The 13,090-nt window shown below is 43.4% G+C and overlaps 1 protein-coding gene across 1 annotated transcript in view; it reads left to right on the forward strand.

Annotated features, from left to right (window-relative positions):
• auts2a (activator of transcription and developmental regulator AUTS2 a) overlaps positions 1-13,090 on the forward strand; it is a 275,046-nt gene that overhangs the window by 178,497 nt on the left and 83,459 nt on the right. Inside the window, exon 4 of the mRNA XM_070843885.1 lies at positions 5,775-5,804. Coding sequence (XP_070699986.1) covers positions 5,775-5,804 — 30 coding nt within the window. The remainder of the gene's footprint in view (positions 1-5,774; positions 5,805-13,090) is intronic.

Here is a 13,090-nt window from a genome sequence, read left to right on the forward strand (position 1 = left end):
GCAACATCTGTTTCTGCCAAGCATCACTAGTACACTGCCACAATTCCGGTTGACTTGAATGTCCTACCTTCCTCCACACTCACATACATCACTTGTATGCCCTCTGAACGTATGTATTCATCCCAGGCAGCTAAAAGTGTGTGACTGTGTATCTGCGTTTCACACAGTGCTCCTGGTCATTTCTCAACTCACACATGAACTTGCAGACATTGCAGAGCCAACTGTTTGACATTATTGGTGCTGTTGTAATGTAAATCATTATCTGGAAATACAACTACTACTACTAATAATAATAATAGTAATAATAATAATAACATGGAATTCATAATAATAGAGCCAGGTTTAGAGAATCCACTCAAATACTCTCTCAGTAATTTTGGGAGCTGTCCACTGAAATAAAGCATACAAAGAATGTACCCCAGAGTATTTAAAACAGAGGTCACGGACTATAAAGTTCTTATTATTTTATGGAAGACTCAACTTTTCTGCCCGTCTCCCCCCATCACCCTCCCTTCAGCTCTACTGTCCCAATGACTAGAATCCAGAGTTTGCGGTTAAATTGAATATCTTCTGGATAAAGTTTTACATTTGAAGGGAAATTGCATTCAGATGTTGGCCTGCTGCATTTGGCCAGTACTGCACATGTGGATCAGACCTAGTTATATTAGTCCAGACAGAAGTCTGGTCCTCCCTGACAAAACATTCTTGGCTGCTGAAAGAGGCGTTTGTCTCATGTGACTGTATGGACTGTCTCAAACATCCACGTTGTTTTCTTTGCTTGTGATTTTCTTGTTTAGGTCTTCTGTTTCCTGCCACATTTTTATATGACAGTTCGGCATCAAACAGACACTTTAGAAATGAGATGTTCACCACAAAACCCTGCTCATTTTAATGATCTGTTCTAGTCAGGCATGTCATGTTGCATTTCCTTCCACTTGGTAAACTTTTAGGTGTCTTTTATGTACACATTTTTTTATGAAATGTGTGTCTGTAGGCTCATTACTGAAGTAAAGTAATCCCAGAGTTTATGTGAGGTTCACTCTAGTGAAGTCACTTGAGTACACTGTAGGTTTGGGCATGTGTGTTTTAAAGTTTCATTATGAGTGTGAAACAGCCAGTGGTGTAGCAGTGGTTCATACTGACTAAGGAGAAGGGCCTTTTAAACAGAAGGCAGATCATAAGTCAACGCGGGGGACAGAGCTGCTGATACAGTTGATCAAACTGGAGAACATCTGCATCTCCAGTCCGGAAGACGTATTGGCCATGCTCATATGTTGTCAATCTTGTGATTTTTGCCATTGTTTTCCTGAAAAAGTTCAAAATTTTATGCAGCCAAGTCAGTTTTTTTATTTCTGTGTCATAAGAAACTAATTTGTGAGCGTATTGTGACGGGGCCTGCTGCTCCAGCTTCATGTGCCAAAGCAGGTGCTGTGTAGCAAACCCTGAGCTCATCAGTCTCCTCCTGCCCGGCTCTATTTGTTGTTCCTCAATTCACAGTGGCGGGACTGGCAGACTGTGTAATGTGTGGGTGAGAAAGAGAGAGGGATACAGGAGGTGTGAGTGGGGGATTTGAGAATAAGCATGGCACAGATCCCCATTTCGCCATCCTGGTCTTCCTGTATTCCCCGTGAATAATGTGGCACAGCCCCCGCCCAGCGGTAGGCCAGGCATGTCGCCACATAAAGCCTTGGTGGAGAGTGAGGCGTCCAGCTTGGCAAGTCTGGGCTCAGCCACAGTCTAGTCTCACAATTCCCCACCCCCAACCCCATCCCCAACCTGCAGAGAGGAGCACTGGGCTCCAAGATGGCAATCAAGGCGTGATTTGCCAACACATTTCCAATGATTAAAATGTAATTAGCACAAGCGAGCACCTCCTCCCCAGCTAATTTCCACGCACGCTGTGACAGGCAGGCGGTCGGCGGCACCCAGGCCCCAGCAGCAGATGGAGGAGGATGCAGCGGGAGGGGAGAAAACCATTTTGCCATGTGACTGTTTGCATCAGAAAACCATCAGGACGTGCAGCTATATCAGGAAGGAGCTGTTAGGAGGAGGGAATGAGGAGCCCTCGACAACAGCCCATCAAATTGGCACTGTCAGAGCTGACCCTGGCAACGGCTGCCATCCTTCATACTGTCTCTCCAGCTCCCAGGCATGCAGGCAGGTTGGCGTCTTCCCTTGGCTTTAACCCCTTCAGCCATCCTGCAGGACAACCTGGCTTAGGCTGATTAACAGACACCATCCTCAGTGCAACGGGGGCGCTTTAATGAAGCCCATATCAACCATAATTAATTCTAAGGTCATGGACAGCAACCAGCATAACCTGAGGCTAATGTCACTCATGGGGGCAACAATATGCATCCGTCACAGATCCAGTCTTTAGAAGATGCCATTTGAGAAAACATTAGAACAGAGACAACTTCCAAGATTATGCCATGCCTGCTAAACACACCCAGCCTTCGCTTATGCATGTCAATTCTTTTCTTGATTGACTTAACATCTGTTAGTATTTGTGGACCAGTGGAACTCCAGAAAGTTGAATGTTGGAAAAGAGAACATGGCATATTTGCCTTGCACGCATCCTTGTGTGATGTGGTTACCTCTTTAGTTAGACATTTTTCTGCGGGTAGCTTTGGCAGGAGACTTAGCTGAGCCCTGCTGCTACGGAAGATAGCATAGCTGCATCATTTAGTATTCAGCCCGTGGCTCCTTATGTTCCCCTTGTACTGGGCCAGTATTACTCTCAGCTGGAGAGGATTTAGGACAAGAATAATTTACTCCTCATTTCAGACCAATATAAACAAAAGACTCGATGCTTGGACAGAGGGTAGGGAAATTTGTAAGAGCACTCAGCCAAAAGAGAGGCCCGGGTGAGAGCAGAGGGGCAGTCAGAAGTGCTCCGGATACAGGCCAACATCAACAGCTCTTAGAGCTGAAGCTAATGTTTGACATTCCTGTGTTACTTAAACTTAACACTAGGGTCTAGCTGTACAGTATAATGTTGGTCCTGAGTAAATAGCAGTGGGCCTGCGTAGAGTATCACTTTTCTTTGTCAGCCCCCTCCCCGGACTAATGGTTTCCTTATTTTACACGACTGACCCATTTCCTACCTCAGCCTGTCACTGAGAGCTAATGCCACTGATCTCAATAGCACCATTGTTGTTGTTTTTTTTCTTTACTCAGTGTAATATATTCATTTTTGTCAGTTACTTTAAACCTTTGACATGTGTCTTTTCATTAGACGTGGCCCCCCAGGATTGGTACAAAGTGTTTTTGGCATTACAGTTAACCATAGCTCTACAGATTTATTCATACTCACCCGCCAGTAGCAGTAACTGAATTTTTGAGCCCATGCTTACCTCCTAAAACAATACCATACCTCAGTTAATAATGATGAGGTCTACCAATCATTCAAGACATTTCCAAGTGCAAAGCCAAGACTTTCTAGCTTTCTGTCTCCATTTCTAATATAAGAGTTGGTAAGTAGAAATACACAGTGTGAAAAAATTCCAGATATGCAGGGATTCATCTCCCCCGCCTCAGGTTGTTTTATGCATGAGGCAACGCATTAGTTCACTGTGATCACTTATCAGTGAGTGACAGCTCTGACTTGTTTGTATGCCTGAGATGTTGTTTTTTATCTTTTAGAGATATTAGTATTTGTTACTTTTTGCTCTATACTTGAGCAGCGAGCTTTGGCGTCTGCACTGTAAGTTATGATCAAATTGCCTGCCCTTGCCTGTCAGGCCTGATCTCAGGATTTTTTACTTTGCTCATTATAAAGGTATTTCCATTTTATTACGTTTTCCCTTTTTTCCATCCTTTGTCGCTCTGGGAAATTTGCATACCTCTATTCCTTGGGAAAAAAAATAATGACAGCAATTTCTTTTCTTTTCTTTCCCCCACTAGCCGTGTGAGTGCTTCGTTTAGTGGCACCTGCAAAAGCGACAGGCGCAGGGATGAGAAGTGAAAGAGAGCAGTTGATTAAATCATCATCAAGTCGCAGCACAGAAAGTCAATTCTGCTTGCCGTCTACAATGATATCCTTTTATCTTAAAGTAATGAGCTATGGCACTTTTGCATCGGGTAATACGATGAGTTCCATTAGCATGTTCCATTTGCTTCACAAGCAAGGGCAAGTCATTCCAGCCGGCTTCTATCTTGGCAATCAAAGCAATTGGCTGCACAGCCAGGGAACAGGGAAAAGGAGGGAGAGTGGAAAAAAGGGAACACGAGAAAGAAACGCTCATGGTGTTTTTATGGATCACAACACAGTGGAAAAACTAAAATGATGTCCATTATTTGAACCCCTTGCATGCCTGTGTTCCCGAGTGTGCAGTGTGCAGAAGCAGAGAAGCAGCTAATGAGTGCTCGGTCGCATTACTGTTGTCACATTCTGAGAGGCCTGAATACATGGAAGCAGTTGAGGCGGCCAATACTGCTCGTCAGATCTGGTCTGCTGTGTGTGTGGAAGGTTGCAAGAGATGGCAAAACAAGGCAGACACGCCTATATATTCACAAACTACAATAGATGTGTATAAATGTACACAGTATGGAGCATTTTGTATTACACAGACATTCACATGTAGTCACAATCTGGGCTCGTCCTTCATTACCCTTATTTATTCTTCCAGCTGACAGTCTGTGGGGCTGCTGGCTCTCTGCATACTGTATTAAATGGGGGGTGGAATGTTGTGGGTGGTGGAGAAAAAGAGTGAGAGAGAAATTGAGAGCAGGGAAACGTCTGAGGAGTGTTTGCCCAGTGCGTTTATTGCCTCTGCATAATTTATGAGCTGCTGGAGCTGACCATCATGGCAGTGTGCCGCAGGCGGCCCCTGGGGCCGTGTGGGACAGGCCTGTAAATTGGATGCTATGCTCCTGCTGAGCTCGCAAGGCCCCTTTTTACTGTCCAGCCTCAGGAACAGACCAGCCACGAGCCCAGCCAGCTACCTTTGAGCTCTGCAGGGCCCCAGATCAGCAAAAAACAAGAGATGGAAGCAAAAAAAGGGAAATAAAGAAAAAAAAACCGGCAGGGCCTTCTGTCGCTCACTCCCTGGGCTGTCAATCATTTCACCACCCCCCTTCACTCCCTCCCTACTTTAATCGACACCCACCAACCCCTCCCTGCACTCCTGGTCCCCCCACCCACACACACACTCACTGTGCCAACCCCTGCCCATATTCCCCCCCAGTGCCTTCTTCATTACCGACTCCAGTGCTTCTCTGCACCTCAGCCATATGCACAACGTTGAGGGCCGCCAGTCACCCAGCATCACACTAATTAGTTGATAAAGAATTAAGTGGACCTTGAAATTGAAATTGGAAAGAAAAAATGAAATCTAACCACTTTTTCCTCCCTCCATTACAAAGTTCCCTTCCTCTTCTTGTCATTTCTCCTTTCAGAGCCTCAAGCAGGAGCAGACGTCACCGAATTAGAATTCTAGTGGCGGTTGGTTTTTTTGAGATTCCAGCTCCGTCTGAGTTTCACATAGGTTTCATTGTTAACAAGGGCACGGCAGCTCATGAGAAATTTGCTTTGTTTCACATTCCACTGCTTGTGTCAGCTAATGAAGTGATCTGATGATATTCACACACTGAATATGAGTATGTGATAAGGTTGTCATTAAACAGCTGATAAGATGTGCCATTTGCATTTATTTTTATTATGGAACTCGTGTGTGTTGGAACTGAAGACAACCCAAGCAGTTATAAAACAAGGGTGTAGACATATTATTCATGATTTTCAGCTTTGCCTTTCTTTTTCTTTGTTTTTGCAGTGTGACACCGAGAGTGACCAAGACGACAAGGTAAGCCAGTCACTTTTTAACTGCTATTAAAGTGCTTGAATCATTTCAGGAATCCTTTCTAGGGTTTCGATAATATTCAAATATTAGACTTTCTTGAAGGCTGAGAATTTAATGTAATTAGAATTAAACATCCTGTTAATAACTATGAGAAAGCCTTAATTAGCTGCGCATTAATTATAGATGACTTAATGATGTGTAAAATCTCAATCGAACTGTTCTGGGTTTTTAGGATTCAGATGACATTGAAATGAGACCAAGGCTGAGGGTGCAGGCTAGCTAGCTATCTATCTGTCTATCTGTCTATCTATCTGTCTATCTATCTATCTATCTGTCTATCTATCTATCTATCTATCTATCTATCTATCTATCTATCTATCTATCTATCTATCTATCTATCATTCAACACCTACAGTTGTCAGGATCTACAGTACCTTTCTCTGGTGTTCTATATTTGCTGACAGGTTTCAGCTGTGTCACTTTTGTTAGTTAACACTTAAGTTGCAAGTGTACAAAAACTATAAAAAATAAACATCTGCAGGGAATCACCATTGATCACCAACAAGTAAGTCCTACAGATTAAAAAAGACGTGCTCACTAGAAATGATCTGATGTTTTTTCACAGGAAACGTGTGAACAGTGAGCACTGAACCAGCAGACACAGCGTAGAGCACTGATTTGAAAGCTGAAGGTTTGGGCTGATAGTGGTGCTTGAGGGAGGGTTATCACCAACTGTAGGGGTCACCTAGATTGCAAGTTCTTGTTAATCTGGGACTGTAAAAACAGAAAATAAACATACAATTAGAAATGGATACAGAAAAGTAAAACAATACGTGCATGCAAATGCTGCAGTTAAAGCTGTATTGCAGATGGCAGGAAAAGTCTATCGTTGCTCCATCAGTTTCATTTTCAGCTGTCTCTTGAAAATGTCGTCCTAATTCACCCTCAAATGTTGAGCCACCAAACCATTTCTACTAACTAGATTGGAATCAAAAGTTGATACAAAATAAATACATGAAACATCAAGACGTACTGTATGACTACATTGTTTTTTGGTCTTAAAAGTACAATGTGAAAATGGATGTCACATTTTGGTCAGAGCAGAGCTTCCCGATTACAATATCCAAGTTGTTGTTTTAATATTTTTATAGTATTCAGTGCAGCTCCTTTTGTAATATCAAGGTGTTCACCGTTTGAGTGTACCTCATAGATTCTAAGGGCAGTCATATTATACCATGGCTTCTAACTAGAGATCTAGATCCACTCTAATGATTTAGTAATGCCATTTCCTTGTGGTGTTTAGACTGTGCAGCAAATTGAGTCATTACTCAGTGTTGTCGATTTAAATTGCTCCTGTCTCAGTGGCAATTCCTTTTTGTTTCAGGAAGAGAGAGAGAGCACGGTAAGCTGTAATCCCCCCAGTGACTGTATTAATTCACCCTGGCTCACGTTACGTTCCTGATGAACAGCGCCAACTGCACCTTCCTGTCATTGATTAATTGTGTGTTAAAGTAACAGAGGAGTGAATTAGTAAATAGGGGACCCCTATGACAGGAGCTGACTCATGTGTTCTTCCTCAATGCAAGGGAATAATTGGAGCTCCCACTCAACACTTTTACCCCCTCCTCACTCCATGTCACCTCTGCTACTATCTGCTCCTGCCAGGCGCCGGGCACACTGAGCCCAATGCCACTGTTGTCATTTGCATTCAGTGGGCGACGCGGTCTACTTTACAACACCGCAGCAGAGAAGGACGCAGCAGAGCAGAGTCGTTTTAATGGGTCAAATGTATTCAGATGAGGACAAACGTGGCTTATTTAGTTTCCCTTCAAAAGCAGGAAATGGAAAAAGTGTTCCCATGAGAAATCATGTTCTGCCTGGTGCAGAGGGCCTGTGCCGTGTCGAAGGGAGCTGCCAGACTCAGATAAGAGACAGCTATTCGCATCTCATGTATGCGCACAAGCCTGCTCATGTTTTGTGTGCGAATGTGTGTCTGCAAGTGTTGGAAACTGTCAGAGCATTTGCTCATTATAAAGTGACCTGTAGGATGGGCCCTCTCCAACATGATATGTTAATGGCATAGTGGGAGACAGGTAGGAGTCAGGCTCACTGCAGTCACTTGTCACATAGCACTGGTGTTATTAGCTCTATATGCATTATCATTAGCATCTCTGCTAAGGCTTCCATTACCTCCGGTTTTCCTTGATCTCGGCCAGTATCAAGCAATCCAATTAGGTCAGATAATGAGAAGGGAAAACTGAATACCGCTTTTAAGGCCTATGATATATGTGAAAAATGTGACAGAGATGCTTTAGTATGCATGTTGAATATTTGATAATTAATGCTGTTGATTGTGCATCGCAGTGCATTATCTCCACACGTCTGCTTCTGCATCTCCAGAAAAACCTGCAGAAACTACAGTTCTGCATTTTTGCCTCACTATTTGATGATTTGCCTTCTTTTCTTCATATACTGTACAGTAGGCCACCACATCATATGGTCTCTAAAATGGCAGTTGGATACAAGCAGAAAAGCCTGCTGAAGGGTCAGAATCCTTCTCTCACAGCTTTTCGCTGACAAAGGATGTCCATGTTTGTCTGTCTGGTCTGGTCTGGTCTGGTCTGGTCTGGTCTGGTCTGGTCTTGGCCTATCCTCCACACTCTACTCTGTTGGTGCATCTAAGCAGGATCAGAGCTCCAGAGCTCCAAAAAGCCTTTCTGAATCCTTTGTAGAAAACCAAACCTCTTTCATTTTACCTTTTTTCCAAAAATGTATGCACTGAAACATTCACTCACCATTAATCTTTTGTGATTAGACTGTAACAGTGGTCTGCTCTGTGCCTTGTCTTAGCAGTCTTTGTAATATTGTCAAGGGTGCTCAGGTATTCACTCTGTCTGGAGTTGCTAATACTCAAGTGATTTTTGCTAGGAAGTGGCACCTTGAAACTGCCAGTCAAACATCTTAGTATGAATATCTGCTAGTGCTCAAGTGCTTTTTCCAGCTTAACTGTTCATCAGTCGTGTTACTTGGGCCTTTTGTGAAGACAATGACTCTGTGCCGTAATCTTCTTTATCACTCTGGAGCTTTTTTCTCTTTTCTTTGCCTGTGGGCTTTTTTTTTTATGAAAACCACACCTTTCCTAAGTGTTATTTACTCGCTCTATCAGCAGCCACAAGCTGTAAATGCCATTTTGGAAATGCTTTGCGTCTTATTAATGGCCATGCAACAGAGTGCTGTAATTTGCTGTGCTTTGCTCTTATTGGAGGCGAGGGATCTAAGTGGGTGCTTTAGTGCAGCCGAGAGAACCTGTTTGTCCTTGACATAAAATAAAGATCTGAACTGGTAATATATTTGCTGTTTCTCTTCCTTTATTGTTTTGCTGTGTTAGCCCTCAGGCAATTACAGCGGAAGAGTCGAGTTTCTCAATCACTCGGCTGCACTGTACATAAAACCATTTTATATCCTCTTCCTCCCCCCGAACCCTCCCTCTTTCCACTGCAGTGGGAAGGATGAGTAATAAAAAGGAGAGAGCAACTTGTCAGCGTTAAAAGATTATGTGTTTTGCCCCCTCCAAAGGAAGAGAGTAGTGTTTACAGGCTTGAGTGGGTGCTTGCTAGGCCGAGGCTGAGGCTGATTGCACTAGAGTACCCTGTCAGCCAGTGATTTGTCATGTACTTTATCATCCTTGTCACTCTGCAGAGCGTTGTCATAGGTAACGTTCCCGCCTGCCCCCTCCCCCTTCCGTGCTTTGTACCCAGCCAGTGTAGGAAATTTGTATTTACTTTGGGGGAGTGTAATTTGTTCCTCATGGATAATATGACCCTTAGCGGAGCCGGATCACGGGTTAGTTGAAGTGATATTTTCCGGTAATGGTAGTCGTACATCATGGCTGTCAGGCCGGGTTAGGAGGCGAGCACATTACAGCTCCATTTTAGCACTGCAGGCATCTGGGATTATTTTCCATAACCAAGTATGACATGACCGCTCTGCGAAGTGCATTAAATTTTTACTAGCTTTTTTCCCTCCCCCGGCAACTTCTGTGGCTTTTCCCCCGGTCTGGGTCTCGGGGCTGCCACATTGATAGATACCCCCAGAGTCCCAGTAGCCCTGGCCAAGGTTAGCGGGTGTCACAGACCTACACCGCTCCCCTCCATCCAATAACTGGCAAATCCCTGCTCCCTCTGAGGCGCGTGCACACAGGCCCACAGCTCACCACAGCCAACACAGAGCCTCTACACACACACACACACACACACACACACACAAAGAAAAGCAACAAGAAGCTTCCCCTTTCAACAGTGAATAGTAGAAAATGATTACACCTCGGCTCTGTCCAAATAGAGTTCATCAATGACAGAGAGACAGATTAAATGGACGCTTGCATAAAACCACCCCACCTGCACGTCCATGAACACAGATCATCTTTACACATGGCCGTGCTCGGGACAGCAAACAGCATGGTGTTCCAGAGCTGTTGATTGCATTCCTTTTCATTTCTATTCTTTCCTACTCTTCTCTTTTCTCCCCCATTTGGATTCCTTTCTCCTTGGCAGCAAGGTCAGCAGTGTAAATGCCACCTCTTGCCATTGACAAATGGTCGCCCCCTGTCTGATAATCAGCAGGGTCTCAGAGGTGGATGAGCAGGCGGAGCTCATTAGGGCGCCACAGATGAGAAATTAATGTGGAGATTCCAGGCCTGGCTGAGAGTCATGCTGATGGGCCCTGGGTTGGGAAAGTGGGGAGGGAATATGGGGGGTGTAAGTTGGGGAGGAGGTGGGGTTTGGATGGATGAACCTTGTCTGATGGATGACCAGGTCAGCAGGCAGCAACACTCCCCAGACAGTCCCACACATACACAAACATACACACACCCACACGCCTGTCCTCCCCCTGTAACCTCCCCTTCTCCTTCCCCTCTCCCAGCCTCGCTTGTAGTGCAGCTCATCCCGCCCCTCCACCCAGCAGTACAGTAATGACACTGCACAGCATAAGGCCACAGGAGAGAAGGTCAGAGGAGGAGGGTCACCCGTTGACTGACACACTGGTAATTGAATGGAAGCGGCCTAATTGACACAAATTTCCACATCCCTTTTTCCTCTGAAATAAGATGCTGACAAAAGGTGAAAATGTCAACCTGTTAATGCGCTTCAGGTCATCTATATTGCCTGCCTGTGATATTCCCCTGCCAACAGACTGCATCTTGTTTTTTCTCAATTTGCACTTGTTCCACGTTTCCAGGCATGTGCTCTCGTATGTTGATATGTTACATTGTGGATCTAAATTTAAAATTTTAAATTTATTTTAAGATATTAAGGTGACATTTGTTCAAAGCTATGCAGAAGTTATGACATTCTTGAATACACCACTGCTAACACCACTCTAAATGAATTAAGTTTGTACTGCTGTGTTTACTATCCATTCAAGCCTCTGTTAATTACATTTAAATTGAAATGGCAAAATGAAGGAAAGTTCCCTTTATGTCGCTAGACACTAGACTACATAAACCAACACCTGCTCTGAGGTTTTTAAGAGTTCCCTTTGGCATTGAAAATTCTTGGATATGACAAAAAATATAATGAGGTCTTGAAAGCTTTGAAAAAATTGGTATATCGCCTTTCACATCTGAAAGGTTCAAATCCTATCATGCAAGCGACCAAGCTTTCTGGACCTCTTGTCCTAGTGCCAGCACATCTTATTCAGAAGAGCAGTGATCAGATCAGAGTTTGTACAGTACTTCATAAGACGGAAGTACTGAAAATGTGAAAATTATGAGTAAGAAAATGAGACCTAAGAGAGACCGACTTCACAAAAGACTGCATACACACATATGATGATGATAAAGAGTACAGGATCATCGTGTATGATAATGATTTTTTTCAATTTAATATTAGTTTTATATATAAACTGGCTCTTTACATGCATTGCTCTGCCTGCAGAAATAGTTTAAGTCTGATAAGGCGTCCCGTTGCTCTCAATTTATCAGATGTGTCTGAGTTTACATGAGACCTTTCCCAGGCGCCTCAGGAATATGTAAACTATAGCTATGGTATGTATCTGTTAAATAATTGCTGAATGGTTTAAAGAAACCAAGTTGTTAAGGTTGTAGGTGAAGTATTTGTACCCAGGCTAGTTAGATCGACATAGCGGTATCATGATTACTACTACGTCAAGGTGCAGACACTCAAATGCACCTTTATCAAAAGCATATGGAATTCAATCTAAACCTTTTTTGCATCCATAAAAGGTATTGCTATTGCTTTTTGAGTATCTTCTGATGCTTTTTGATACAGTAGCTTCCTGCGTGGCAGTTTTGGTGTTGAAACACGGGATCGAAGAAGGTTTGACTCTTACCTTGAGACGTGATATTATACAAGCCCTAATGTGTTACACCTGCCTCTAGAGTGCTCAACCTCACCATTCATTTATGGCCAACAATAAAAGGTAATAATGCACACTTTTGAATAGGACAAGGTTGCCAAGTCCTTGAAATTGAATGGGGAAAAAACAGTCGCAGCAGTGAATCATGTTTCAAAGGCAATGATTCAATTCCCAGCGCAGGCTGAGAACACAGGGAATGGAAAATAATTCAATCAGCAGCAAAGACCATAAATATGCTGTTTGACTGAGATGTTCACTCCTGTGGAAAGAAAAAACCATTTCCATCTTTCCTGACCTGGAAAAGAAAAATGTCTCAGGTAAATTGTGTACATATCTCAAAGACTTTATGAGATTGGCCACATACAGAGAGACTCCGTAGTGGAAACAAAACCACAGTTGAAAAAGAAATGTTAAAGAGTATAATGTGGCAGATATTTTGCAGTGTTGAAGGTTGTGCACAAACGATATAACAATAAATCTTCTTGCAGCGAAACTCCTTTATCAATAGAATATAGAAGGCATGGCATATTATTCTTGGTAACTGATTGAACTATTTTCAGAGCCATCTGTTAAGCACATCATTAGCTCAAACCATATTTCTAATAATGTCACTAATGTTGTTTTAGCAGCACCTCTAAAATTAGACTAAGCTCTAAGCCAAAAATAACACTCGTGCTGCCAAACATGTTGAGTCAAACTAAATGACGTGCATTTTTTATACCATTGACCTGGGCAGTAATGAACTTACTCCATGTGGTGTCATGTGTCGGGAGCAATGACAGCAGCAAAACAGCGGACTGCTGTGTAGAAAATTCTGCTGTGGCATACTGTGTACGTAGAACCTTCTGGGTCATGTTAGGCCGGTGGATTTGTGGCCGATCAAGAGTGAGCAGCGCCCGGCTCCTCGGGTG

The sequence above is a fragment of the Pempheris klunzingeri genome, chromosome 14 (genome assembly GCF_042242105.1).
Source record: "Pempheris klunzingeri isolate RE-2024b chromosome 14, fPemKlu1.hap1, whole genome shotgun sequence".
In the NCBI taxonomy this organism is placed as follows: domain Eukaryota; kingdom Metazoa; phylum Chordata; class Actinopteri; order Acropomatiformes; family Pempheridae; genus Pempheris; species Pempheris klunzingeri.